This window comes from Sardina pilchardus, chromosome 14 (genome assembly GCF_963854185.1).
Source record: "Sardina pilchardus chromosome 14, fSarPil1.1, whole genome shotgun sequence".
NCBI lineage: Eukaryota > Metazoa > Chordata > Actinopteri > Clupeiformes > Clupeidae > Sardina > Sardina pilchardus.
In genome coordinates this window covers 28,169,835-28,184,397 of record NC_085007.1, presented here as the reverse complement: position 1 = coordinate 28,184,397, position 14,563 = coordinate 28,169,835, and the positions used below count along the sequence as shown (strand labels likewise).

The 14,563-nt window shown below is 42.5% G+C and overlaps 1 protein-coding gene across 1 annotated transcript in view; it reads left to right on the top strand.

Moving 5' to 3' along the window:
- scai (suppressor of cancer cell invasion) overlaps positions 1-12,886 on the top strand; it is a 45,293-nt gene extending 32,407 nt beyond the window's left edge. Inside the window, exons 12-17 of the mRNA XM_062554626.1 lie at positions 592-691; positions 1,205-1,286; positions 2,236-2,308; positions 2,713-2,886; positions 8,810-8,910; positions 9,399-12,886. Of these exons, the coding sequence (XP_062410610.1) occupies positions 592-691; positions 1,205-1,286; positions 2,236-2,308; positions 2,713-2,886; positions 8,810-8,910; positions 9,399-9,545 (677 nt within the window). The 3' untranslated portion in view covers positions 9,546-12,886. The remainder of the gene's footprint in view (positions 1-591; positions 692-1,204; positions 1,287-2,235; positions 2,309-2,712; positions 2,887-8,809; positions 8,911-9,398) is intronic.
- The last annotated feature ends 1,677 nt before the right edge of the window (positions 12,887-14,563 follow it).

The following is a 14,563-nucleotide window of genomic DNA, read 5'->3' as shown; positions in this document are numbered from 1 at the left end:
CTGCGGCTAATAGTTGGGAAGTTACAGTATGTTGTTTGGAGTCCATGAGATCATTTAAATGTCACACACCAACACACACACACACACACACACACACACACACATACACACACACACACACACACCTTAATTCTCTTAGATCAGGCCACTTGGCACGACTCCTAAAGTGTGCCATGGCAGTCTCCCCTCTCAGATGCAGTGCCCCCCCACCCTGGCCCGCCCCCTGCATCCCCACTTAAGATCAATAGCTTACCTTTGCTTACATTAGATAAACAGCAGTCCCATCCAGGGCCTTATCGATTCATGCCAGTGCATAAAAGCCCATTGATTTTCCTTTTTCTGCCTTGATGTTCAGAGCTCACTGTTTAAGAGAAGAGGGAGAACTACATATCCCAGTGTTCTCGTGTTGTTTGGTCGATTTAAGTCAAGTGAACTTTAGAACATTAGAACTGAGCTTCAACATGCTCTAAGGGCAGATTAGGTCTTCAGGTCAGGAACTGGATGAGAGTTCTTCAGCTTTGTCGGGAGCCCCTTTTGTGGCCCTTACGCTTTGTAGTTGTGATTTCATGTATAAAACTACAAATCCCACAGGCCCTTATGATGTCGGTGGCGTGCTGACCAACACCAACCGTGATGTGGTGAATGGAGAGACCATCCAGAAGAGGAACCAGGCCCAGAAAGAGATGCACTGGTAAGCCTGCCCCTCGGCTGCCTCCCACATCACATCCAACCCACGCCTGAGTCTCTCCTCATGGAATACCTGACTGTTTGCTCATAGTCACGCATCAATCAGAGGTGTGTGAAAATGAGCAAACAATAGGCCAACGTTTGCGTACGTTTGCAAACTGTTTTCCGTAAACCTTAAGTTTTCGGCGAATGTTTGCCAACAATCGCAAACAGTCTGAGGAGGTAGTGCTCCGCTAACATACAGTGGAACTGGACGGGAGTCTGATGAAGGCAACAATGCAATTACTGTTAGAATGGAATGTTAGCACCAAATCGGTCAAATTGAACTGTTCAAAGAAAACATTCACCACATGCCGTTTGCCACTGTTTGCCCAATTTGAACGCACCTCTGGTCTGCTTTATTGTGAGCTGAGAAGTCTGTAGTGAGTGCTGAAAATGTTGTGTGTGTGTGTGTGTGTGTGTGTGTGTGTGTGTGTGTTGTCGTGGTGTGTTTTGCTGTGTGTTGTGCTTTCTTTAGCCTCCATCCTGGTGACCTGTACCCCTTCACGAGGAAGCCCCTGTTTGTTGTAGTGGACTCGTCCAACAGCACAGCCTATAAGGTGAGCTCATGCCGCCAAAAATGGCACATTACATTTTCTAAGCCGCCTTGAAAAAAGGGGGGAAAAAAAGATTATTTATTCATAAACAGAAAGATGGTTATGATGTAATGGGTACCCAGAAAGATTTTAAGTTCATGAGCAGAGAGTGAATCATCATTAATAGATGCATTTTTGAACGTGTCCTTTATTTATTGATGCTAGTTTTTACTCTGCACCCACTGAATGAAGTGGTGGGCTTTGCTAAAGACTGCCATTCTGTATCCATCACGTTGTATTAGAATTACTTTTTTTTATAATGACAGTTGTCATCAAAGGTAGACATAAAGTGTACATGTTTTTGAGTTACTCTTTGGAATAGAAAGCACACCACCATTGACCCCAAATAAATCTTTTAAGACTCAAAGGTTTTGATTGCGTTCTCAGACTAAGATCAGATGAGCTAAAAGAGAAGTCATCTGTAGCAGAAAACACAACAGCACAGATGGACAGAGCTGAGAGTGAAGCTTGAGTCAGCTGAGGAGCACCTCATTAAAAATGATGGGGGCGGGGGCGCTGTGGCGCAGCAGGCTACAGCGCTCGTACCATATACGGGTCCGAGTGCCCACGGGGACCCAGGTTCAAATCCGGCCTGCGGTCATGTCCTGACTTTTATTATGTTACCTGATCCCATCCCATCTCTCTCTCCCACTTGTTTCCTGTCTACCTCTTCACTGTCCTATAATAATAAAGGCAAAAATACTAAAAAAAGAAAGGCGCATGATGTAAATAGGGCCTCATAGGGATCAAGAGAGACCAATCACAGCGTAGAAGATATCTACCATCCCATAGTGACAATGGAATATTCACACAACGTAGTAGAAGATGTCTACAGTACCATCTCATAGTGACAATGGAATATTCACACAGTGTTATGTGGCGTCTTATGCTGTTTTTCTCATGTTTTTCTCAGAATTTCACAAATCTCTTTGGACAGCCGATCGTCTGCCTGCTCTCCCCTACAGTCTACCCCAAGAGCATGCAAGGTGTGTGTTTCATAGATATCTACTTGGTGATACACTCCCTGCAGGGATATTCGTAACCATGTCTACAGAGACAGGAGCCTGGAACCAGAGGCTCAAGTTTAAAAGGACAATGTGACGTGTTACACGTGAGCTCATGCATTTTTAAGCATGTTTAGAAACGGATTAAATATGTATCATGGCACATATCCACATATCTGGACGACGCTGCTGTCTCTGCACTCTGTGGTTACCTCACACAGATCTGCAATGCTGTCTGCCACACACACACACACACGCACACACACATCCACCCTTGCCACTCTGCCCTGATGATAAGCTTTATAATCCACACCTCCCATCATCGTCCTCGCCCGCGTCTCTAACGTTGTGTGGTGGTTGTGTGGTGGTGCGGTTGTGTCCGTTAGACCAGTCCCAGCGGGGCAGCCTCTTCACCCTCTTCCTGTACAACCCCCTGATGGGCTTCCTGTCGGTGTGCGGCCTCAGCAGCGTGCGCCAGGGATTGTGGGAGAAGGCCCAGGAGTTCCTCCGCAAGGTGTACCGCGACATCGGCCAGCTCATCACGCGCTCACGGGTCATAGGTACGCACCGCTACTCACGCATCACACTCAGTCTGGGGCGCACTTGCACACCCACACATACACACACACATGCTTACATAGTCTGTGTTTTATATACACCCGTAGCACATTTGCAGCCGTTCTGTACACTGTAGCACACTTACTTTTATTATGTTACTTGTTGCAGGCTAACATGAACATTGTGCTCCATAGCAGGTGTATAGTAGCCTGACTCTCGCCAGATCCTTGTAGTTCCGCCATGCTCCACCAGAGGCGTTTCGCTGAGCTCCACACAAGGGTCTGGGATTGAGGGCAATGCAAACTCCTTCAAGGGAGCAAAAAATAACTAGAAATGCAATTCCAAGGAATTACCAGTGCATGAAAATGCAAAAATAGATAGATAATGTAGATATGGTTACTAAGGTGTAGCTAGCGTAAACATGGTGGTTGCATAGTTTACAGAGAGTTGATAGTGTGAAGGTAGACAGTTTAAAGATGAAACATTCCAGTTCTAACTTAACTTATGATTTCTATTCATGTTAAAATGTTGATTAGCTAACTTAGCTAATGATTTCTAACAGTTACGCTAAAATGCTAATTATGCTAGCAATGCTACTTTACTAACAATGCTAACCAGGTTGATTAGCTAACTTAACCGATGATTTCTAGCAGTAATGCTAGAAATGCTAACTATGCTAACAATGCTAAATTTGCTAACAATGCTAACCAGGTTGATTAGCTAACTTAGTTGATGATTTTTTGCAGTTTTGTTAAAAATGCTAACTATGCTAACAATGCTAACTATGCTAACCATGCTAACTAGCTAACTTGCTAGTGAGGACTTTTATTTTGAAACATTTGTTGCTAGGGTATCCATGGTGGCCACTATCAGGAATAAAGAAGTTACTGCAGTATAATCATGTTGGTTGCTATGGAAACGGTCATAAACACTTAATTTTAATGGTTGCTATGTTGGTTGCTAGGTACATGGAGGTTTCATGTAGTTGACTGGAGGCATAGTGGATGATAACTGACAGTTGGAATGGTTGAACAGTTCAATAGTTGAGTAGTTTCAATGGTTAAATGATTTAATGGTGTATTATTGCACTGAGGACTTTTATTTTGAAACAGTTGTGGACAGAGGAAACAGTGAACAGGATATGTAGTCTTCTGAGAGACTGTATGCTTAAAGCCAGAGAAACTGACAGTTGGTGCCCAGGTGGCCGGCCACCTGGCGTAAGATTCTAATTGCTGCCGTGATGTCATAATGAGCAATGTTAAGTCTATGGGGGAAATTGTAATAGTTTTTAACTAATAGTTTAAAAAGTATAAAAGTTACAAAGTTGAAAAGTCATAGCACACATGTCCTAAGTAAGACCTACGTAACGCAGTTTGAATGAAGTTTCTACGTTAAACGGTTCTAGCTGATTTGCGTGCGTTAGAAGAATAACTAGAAATGCAATTCCAAGGAATTACCAGTGCATGAAAATGCAAAAATAGATAGATAATGTAGATATGGTTACTAAGGTGTAGCTAGGGTAAACATGGTGGTTGCATAGTTTACAGAGAGTTGATAGTGTGAAGGTAGACTGTTTAAAGATGAAACATTCCAGTTCTAACTTAACTAATGATTTCTATTCATGTTAAAATGTTGATTAGCTAACTTAGCTAATGATTTCTAGCAGTTATGTTAAAAATGCTAATTATGCTAGCAATGCTAACTTTATTAACAATGCTAACCAGGTTGATTAGCTAACTTAACTTATGATTTCTAGCAGTAATGTTAAAGATGCTAACTATGCTAAATATGCTAACAATGCTAACCAGGTTGATTAGCTAACTTAGTTGATGATTTTTTGCAGTTATGCTAAAAATGCTAACTATGCTAACCATGCTAACTAGCTAACTTGCTAGCGAGGACTTTTATTTTGAAACATTTGTTGTTAGGGTATCCATGGTGGCCACTATCAGGAAACAAGAAGTTACTGCAGTATAATCATGTTGGTTGCTATGGAAACGGTCATAAACGCTTAATTTTAATGGTTGCTATGTTGGTTGCCAGGTACATGGAGGTTTCATGTAGTTGACTGGAGGCATAGTTGATGATAACTGACAGTTGGAATGGTTGAACAGTTCAATAGTTGAGTAATTTCAACGGTTAAATGATTTAATAGTGTATTATTGCAGTGAGGACTTTTATTTTGAAACAGTTGTGGACAGAGGAAACAGTAAACAGGATATGTAGTCTTCTGAGAGACTGTATGCTTAAAGCCAGAGAGCTGCTGCAGGTGGGGCTGGCCACCTGGCATAAGATTCTAATTGCTTAACGACCCGATTGTGATGTCATAGAGGCCAATGTAAAGTCTATGGGGAAATTTTAATAGTTTTTAATTTATAGTTTAAAAAGTATAAAAGTTACAAAGTTGAAACATACAAAGCACACATGTCCTAAATAAGACCTACGCAACAACGTTTGAATGAAGTTTCTACGTTAAACGGTTGAAGCTGCATTAAACACGTTAGAAGAAGAATAATAAGAACTAGAAATGCAATTCCAAGGAATTACCAGTGCATGAAAATGCAAAAATAGATAGATAATGTAGATATGGTTACTGAGGTGTAGCTAGGGTAAACATGGTGGTTGCATAGTTTACAGAGAGTTGATAGTGTGAAGGTAGACAGTTTAAAGATGAAACATTCCAGTTCTAACTTAACTAATGATTTCTATTCATGTTAAAATGTTGATTCATCATCAACCGTTTTTTATTCAGGGAAAATTGACTGAGCATCAAGCTCTTTTACAGCAATGCCCTGAGTCACAAAACATATAACAACAATAATCAAAATAATAAAACAAGAAAAAGAAAAAGATACAAAAATCAAATAATTAAACTGACACAAAATAGCCAGGTGCCAGACAGAGCGGCGTATTCGCACAGCGTTCCTGTACAGACATCAAGACAGACATTAGACAACCACTACAAACATAGCGCATTTCACGTGCACAGAACCCATACACAGACAGTGCCGAACGGAGTGGCGTAATCGCCAGCGTACCCGTGGCAACAAAGAACAAACAAATTTACAAAATAACAAGACACAAGAAAAGATGCCGGACGGAGCGGCGTAATCGCCTGCGTACCCGACGGACACCAAGACATACATACAAAGACATACAAAGACAGACACCAAACAACAATTAACATAATAAAATAACATGGATTAAGATATAAGACAGACAAACAAACACAAATCAAATAAATAAATAATAAAAGCAAACAAAATGAGAAAAGTCCACGCCAACTTAGTCCAAATCGACTGCATCAGTAGACGGCCGAGAAAAGTCCCAGGGCAATAGATGTTGCACAGTCCCGTAGCTGATCAGACCAACCCGGCGGAATTCGCTAGGCAGAGCGCAGGCAGGCCGTCTGGACAACACCAGAAGCTGAGGCACAAGCAGCCGAAGCACCGAGCAGCCTGAAGTCGAGAGCGACCCTGCAGGTCAGCAGCATTTTGTCCCTGGCCTCCAACGTTAGCGCTGCTCGATCCAGACAGGCAGCAGCTCGATCGGCAGTCGCGGCAGCAACGCCCGCAGTTGGTATCGATCGCCCGCGGTTGGTAGCCATATGGTCCTCAGCTCAGCTGTCCTGATCAGACGGTGAGGTGCAGCGCACGGATGGAGGATGTGAGAGGCCCAGGGCAAAAATCGTCAGCGGTCTTCGAGTCATAGGACTTTCACTGGTGTCAACAGCCAACTTGAAACAGCAAAATAAGGACTAAGGAAAGCGCAAAACTATCGAAAATACCGTTAATTAAAGAGTAAGAACATTTATCTAAACAAATAAGTACAAAAAATGAACAGAATAAAACATAAAATTACATCAAAACAAACAAAAATATGATGCCATACGGAGCGGCGTGTCTCGCCAGCGTCCCCGTAACCTAGCAACGTATAACCCAGTTATAATAGTTATAATAGTTTTTAATTTACAGTTTAAAAAGTATAAAAGTTACAAAGTTGAAAAATATATTGCACAGGTCTCCTTAGTAAGACCTACGTAGCAAAGTTTGAATCAAGTTTCTACGTTAAACGGTTCAAGCTGAATTGCGAGCGTTAGAAGAAGAAGTGGAATAACTAGAGAATGTAATTCCAGGGAAATTACGAGTGCATGAAAATGCAAAAATGTATAGATACAGTAGATAATGTAGATATAGTTACTAAGGTGTAGCTAGGGTAAAGATGGTGGTTGCATAGTTTAAAGAAAGCTGAGTGTGAAGGTAGACAGTAAAGTTCTAACTGAACTAATGATTTCTAGCAGTTATGCTAAAAATGCTAACAATGTTAACTATGCTAACAATGCTAACCAGGTTGATTAGCTAACTTAGCTAATCATTTCTAACAGTTATGCTAACTATGCTAACAATGCTAACTATGCTAACAATGCTAACCAGGTTGATTAGCTAACTTAGCTAATCATTTCTAGCAGTTATGCTAAAAATGCTAACTATGCTAACAATGCTAACCATATTAACTAGCTGACTTGCTAGTGAGGACTTATATTTTGAAACATTTGTTGATAGGGTATCTATGGTGGCCACTATCAGGAATAAAGAAGTTACTGTAGTAAAATCATGTTGGTTGCTATGGAAACGGTCATAAACGCTTAATTTTAATGGTTGCTATGTTGGTTGCTAGGTACATGGAGGTTTCATGTAGTTGACTGGAGGCATAGTTGATGATAACTGACAGTTGGAATGGTTGAACAGTTAAATAGTTGAGTAGTTTCAATGGTTAAATGATTTAATAGTGTGTTATTGCAGTGAGGACTTTTATTTTGAAACAGTTGTGGACAGAGGAAGTATGAAACAGGATCTGTAGTCTTAATGAGATTGTATGCTTAAGCCTGAGAGAGAGAGAGAGAGAGCTGCTGCACCTGGACTGGCCATCTGGCATAAGATTCTAATTGCCCTATTATGATGTCATAATCACAATGTTAAGTCTATGGGGGAAATTTTAATAGTTTTTATTTAATAGTTCAAAAAGTATAAAAGTTACAAAGTTGAAAAATACATAGCTGAAGTCACCTAAGTAAGACCTACGCAGCGCAGTTTGAATGAAGTTTCTACGTTAAACGGTTGAAGCTGAATTGGACGCACAAAAACGTTAGAAGATAAATAAAAATAATAAGAAGAAACAGGATAACAGTAGAGTGCATTTTCATGCACTCTAATAATAAGAAACCTAGGAAGAACAAGATAGTGCATTTTCATGCACTATAATAAGAAGAAGCCTAGGAAGAACAGTATAGTGCATTTTCATGCACTATAATGAACCAATCAGGATCGCCGGATGGGATTTCATAGATGTGACTTAGCGCAGAACCGACTGTCTGATTCAAACAACAATGGCGGCGCGCAGTGAGGAGTCGTGTGCTGACATTGATTCTGCTATTTCAACTGTTTTGTCGAATCTATCGAATATTCATTCTTTAAAAGATGAACAGAGAACGTTTTTGAAGGCATTTATTGGTGGCAAGGATGTTTTCGCTCTTCTTCCGACCGGGTTTGGCTAGAGCTTGAAGTAGCCTAGCACGTCATTCAAGATAAGTGGTTTATCCAATCACATCAAGGGCCCGCCTTCTTAAATACATCTCGAGAAGTCCCAGATCCTTGTGTGGAGGTCAGCGAACTACAAGGATCTGGCGAGAGTCAGGTTAGATGTATAGCACAGCTCACAATGATGCTGTTCATGTGAAGGAAGCCATTCCATTTTGCTTGTGCTCAAGTATGTCCTACGTGTGTGTGTGTGTGTGTGTGTGTGTGTGTGTGTGTGTGTGTGTGTGTGTGTGTGTGTGTGTGTGTGTGTGTGTGTGTGTGTGTGTGTGTGTGTGTGTGTGTGTGTGTGTGTGTGTGTGTGTGTGTGTGTGTGTGTGTGTGCATGCAGACCAAGCCTTCTTGCAGTTCTATGGGGATGAGTTCCTGAGGTTGCTGATGATCCGGTTTGTGTTCTGCTCGGCGACCCTCCGACTGCACAAGCTCTTCCGGGTAAGAGCGCGTCTGCTCCAGCCTTAGACTGTACCATGCCCTGATGAAGGCCAATATGGCCGCAACGTGTGGGCCCATGTGCTTTTAAAAACCCAGTGCTTGCCATGTACTACTAAAGGCTTTTTTATATTTTCTAAAATCTCAGAGTGCCTCTGCAAACTAATTTTACTTTTGGATTATCACCTCATCCGTAGCAGAAGAGCACCTGAGTACAAATCTATAGACTCCTGAGCCCCTAAGCCCTTTTGTGTCTTTTGAGGCACATGAAAAATGTCAACGGGAATCTTATTGCAATATCCATTCATATGAATACAAAGTTATCTATCGTTGCTTGTTTGAATTTGAGCTTGTACAAGTACTGTGTGCTGCAACTGTTTTAATTGGATTACGTTTACACATTTTGTTACATTTAGAGATGTTCTCTCACGCTTGGTGTTTAAGGAAATAACTTCTGGTGACAAGTTTTTTTCTTTTTTGTGCTCTTGAAGGAGTCTCGGAGCTTTCCGGATTCTTACCCCCAGCTTCCAAAACAAGACACAGTGGAGAACACCGCACTTCAGAAACACGTGCACGACCTAGCGGCCATGCTGGACGTACAGAACCTGTTCTGTGACGGCGCGCTGGATAACTATTGACCACATCTACAGTAGAACACACACACACACACACACACACACACACATACATGCACACACACAACGACGTTACACACAAACCCACATACACATACTTTACAGACAAAAACGTAAACATTTATGTTCAGATCTTTGCATAGTTCTTCTGAATGAACTTTGCCGTTTTATCTAATCTTCTCATTTAGTGCTAGGTTATTCTTTGCCAAATGTTTTCCTGTGGAAATGTTCGACCTTACGATCCACTTTTTAGTTAACATCTCAAGACACTTGAAGCAGTGGTAATGGAAACAGTCAAAGATGGCCGAGCGAAGCTCTCTATAGCTCTCTAACCCATAGCTGTAAAGAAATGCAGAATAGACACATTGAGAACAGGGTAGAGAAACGAATCGCCGCTAGAATGGAGGGAACATTCTGGAAAGACACCACTGCCTGTTTTGAATTCAGCTTCATTCCTCCAGTCGTCCTCAGACTCTATATGTTCGCAAAGTTTACACGCCTTGTCACCCTCTGGCTTCTTCTCTTCTGCATGTGCATTCTACTGTCTTTGACACTCTGTTGTTAATGGCTTGCCTTTCTTGGTTCTCTTGAGTTTCTTAACGCCATTTTGTCTTCTTCTTCTGTACTATCTGGAGTCTGACTAACCTGAGCCACAGCCCTGTTGTGGTGCGACTCCCCGAGCCCTCCAGTCCATGGCTCCTCGCCGCACTGGGATACATTTAAGAGGGCGTGTGTGTCGTCTAAACGTTTGTGGAGTTTTAAAATGGTATATTCCACCGAGGAGGATATTTTAGCACGTTTGCCAGTAGTGTGTCCCTGTCCATAGAACCGATTTTATATTCCGCTGTCCGATGTATATGTGGTGGACTATACTATCCAAAAGGATTATCTTGTTTCTGCAGCTCTGCGGAAGGGTGGCGAGCAAAAGCAAATATCCCTATATATACAAATATAGATATGTATATAAATGTATAGACAAGGAAAAAAAATGAACATGTGAGGCTGCAAGATGTTTTTATTTCTGTCTTTCATGTAGCTGAGGTTTCTTTGTTGGTAGAAGAATTGTGAAGAGATGGTGCTGTGCAGTTGGCCCAGACAGTGTCCCCATCCTTACACCACACACACACATGCGCACACACACACACACACACACACACACACACACACACATACACACAAACCCTTTTCACCCCCTAAATCTGAAGTTTGTGAATGAACTACGACGCTGTCATGCCACTGCGCCCTCTGCTGTTGTATTCGGCTCACTGCAGCCAGCCTACATTCCAAGGACATCCTGAAAATGAGCCCAATGAAGAGACTGCCGCTGACTCCGTTGCTTTTTAATTTCCTGAGTTTGAATTGGGCCATCCCGGCAGGGGAATATAGGGCAGCTTAATGTTAATTGCCTCTTTTTTTCCGTTGGTTTTGTTTATTTAACTTGTGATATTGTTCACAAATGGAAAAGAAATTGTTAGCATAATGATGAGGAGGATAATGATGATGATGATGATGATAATAATAATAATAGCCTTGCACTTTACTTGTACTGAAGTTTGACCTGATGTTGTTTGTTGTGCTGTTGGTAATGTCAGAGGCATGTCAGAGACCACAATAACTAACACAATTGTCTTATACTCACCCCATGTGCATGGAGCACTCTGTAGCCTTGGTTGGAAGCTCCGTGTCCACTGTTCCACAGTGCACACAGACCAAGCTCCAGTGAAAGGAAGGACTGAGCCTGCTGCACAGACCTGCGTCCCATCTGCCCCCCCCCAGTGTTACTGTTCCCCATTGGACTGGACGTTTGCAAGCATGTCTGTGTGTCTGAGCGTCACAGCGTGAGCAGGCTCCCTCCACGCTCCGCTGTGTTGAAAGACACGGACTAGTAGCTCTGTTCTTTGGAAGCACAAGACTCAGCCAGTCGATCCAACATTCCAGCACCTTCCTCTTTTACTGAGCCCCCACCCCCACCCCCCCACAGCCCTCCTAACACATGCACACTTATGGCATATCGAACAACCCTTTTCCTCTGTGATTCATATCAATTCTAATATGCCTTTTTAGAACATTTTTGTATGTCTTGAAAAACATGGCATGTAGCATTTTGATTGACTTTTTAATGTGTTTTGTTGTTTAATCTTGCCCCCACCCCCACCCCCCCCCCCCCAATTTTGTCACATTTTTATTTGCCTACATGGACTTCACACCCGCAGACACACCCAATCACTGCCAGACTTAATCAGCCACAATATTCTTCTGAAATATTCCAGTCCCTGTGAACCAAACTGGAGAAATCCAGAATTAGTCCCCAGTAGTCTAGCAGATATTTCCCCCCTCGTTACTTTTACCGATGGACGTGAGGACATGGAAGAAGACGCACCGCCTCTAGAGGAAACCGATTTGATTTCTGAAGTCTCATCCCAGAATCGTCTATCCTCTTGTTTAGTTGTGCATTACCAGCCCCAGGGTGTCATCAGAAAGCAAGGTCCTCCAGGTCCTCATCAGTGACCTACTTATGACTTTTTACACACACTCTACACACATCCTGGTTAGTATGGCAGCGTGGGGACTTGTTGCCCTTGCGAGGGCCGAAAGGACACTGGAGGGAAAATAAGCACAGGCTAGATGCACACATCTGCTCCCACCTCCTACTTTTGCGTATGACCAAACTGGAACTTTTCAGACTCGAGCGAGATGAAGCAGAGATGAAAACAGCTGCCCCCTTTTTTTGCGTTAAAGAGAACTCACAATTCGTAACACTTTCGTTTCGCATCGGCAGAGAACACTACTCCATGAGTCGTAAGCCAGGCTTCTGACACTTTGTTCATGACACATTTTTCTACCAACAACAACAAAAAAAAAAGAGCGCAAGATCTTTTGTTGATGTACCCATGTTTAAAGGGAAAAATGAGATGTGCAACAGAAAATGTTGAATAACAACCTGTTAGAAAGCGCTGGGTTACGATGCCTGTCTTGTAGTGAGTCTAGGCCTATGCTAAAGTGTTACTTGATTAGTACGGGTGATTTTTCTACAGGTTCCTACTGTTGTGGGAGGGAACGATTTCACAAGTGATGTAATGGTCAGAATACTCTTTCTTTATAAGTTAAGGGTTTCTATAGTTGCTAGTTGAATTGACTTGCATTGTCCACCCATCTGTGTTTTTATCACTTATTCTATATGTGCTGTGTCCCATTTGTTGCCAAACTTATATTTGATGTTATTGTTGTTAAGATAAAAAAAGGACAAGAAAAAAAATGAAATGTGACAATACCAAAACATGCAAGCTTTTCTTTTTTCAGAATGCTATTTAAAACTATTAAAACTTTATGACTGTTTTGTTTAATGCGTGTGTGAGCATAATGCTTATTTCACTTTTGTAATGTTGGTTTTGATGGTTATTAGTGCTGGTGAACTAATGAGCCATTTGGTCCATTAGCCTTTCCACTGTAAAGTAATCTTCAGTCATCCATCACCTCAGCAGCTCAGAGCAGTTCTGTTAAAGTGTAACTGCAGTTCTCACCTGTCAGAAAAGGTCGCTGGAGTGACTATCTTTTCAAGAGATGTCATCAGAATCATGAGGGCAAACGATTACATCATCAACCATGGTTTCTTCTCCCCCCACCCCCCTGTGAAACTGAGCATTTTACAAACATTTACTCATTTGATGTGACAGAATTGAAGGTGGGATCTAGGTTTAGATGAAAGATAAATTATATATTTTCATACGAGTACTTCTGTGCTGTCACCCTGTAGAGGTGACAGCCTTATTTGATCAGAAATCCTCACGCTCTCACTGAAGCACCTGTCCATGGGGAGTGTTTTATATCTACACACTGCAAAGCATCCACTAAGGCAGTCTCTTGGAGATAGTGCCTAAACATGCACAACGAGTACCCTACCAAATGAAAATCTTTTAGTCAAAAATATAATTATTTATATTTTACAGCTAATTACCGCTGGATAAAGATGTGTGTTACACTTTACTTAATGAGCGTGTATAAAGTGTGCATGATGCAGAGGTATTCCAGTCTAATGAGAAGAACTCGGTGCTCTGTGCTGTGGCTGGAGAGCTGATGTGAGCTCTGTGCCAGTGTTGAGCCTGGGGTGGGCAGCTGACGCTGATTGGTAGCGAGTTTGATCTGTGGGCACCGCGGTGTCAGCCACTGGAGTAACAGGATCCCAGATCCCCGCTCCCTCTCATCAAACATTCACAAGCCTCATGCGTCTGGGCGTCTTTTCATATCTCCCCTCTCCTCCCTCCCTCCCTCCTCCTCCTCATCGCCACGCCAACCATCCTTTCATCTCTATCTCCGCTCGTCCGGCGCCCTGTAATGCCCTGTCTGTTCTCCAGGGAGAGTGCTCTCACAGGAGAAACGGGGTCAGTGACGGGGTGGGGTTCGGTGAGCCGAGGGGGGGGGCTCCGGCCAACACTGGGTCTCTTTGCCAGGGCCGCTTTTCAGATGACAAGCGAGGAGAGTTAAGAGGGCACCGACGGCATGGCTCGCGTGCCACATTCTGATAAGAACCAGAGCCATTGTAGATGGCCTGAATGGCAGGGGTACTTTAGCCTCTGCTAGCATTGCATTGCTGTGTGGCTTTTGCTATTGTTCAATGGAATGACACTCTGGGCAGCAGAGGCAGTGTGTGTAGTCTTCAGCTTGGTTTGAGCTGATAGCTGTTTTCTGGAAGGATAAATCAAGTGCAAGTCAGGAGAGCAGGTGGCCGTAAAACCCAATTTCAAAGAAAACGCAACAGCAGCAAGATCATGTTCTAAGGGCATACACATAACCATTAGTTCTGCGGATTTATGGGCCAAAAGACTGGGACATGACTCCTTTTTCCTTATTGAACATGTGTTGTGTGTTCAGTGCAGATTTTCAGATGACAATCATGAGACATTTTATTCAAAGACTAGCGCTTTGAAAAAAAAACTCTGAGTAACGTGTTCTTTTGGAACTGACAAGTTGTATCTATAGCCACAAAGTTTGAAAGTCTCATTTGCTTTCTCTCTCCCTCTCTC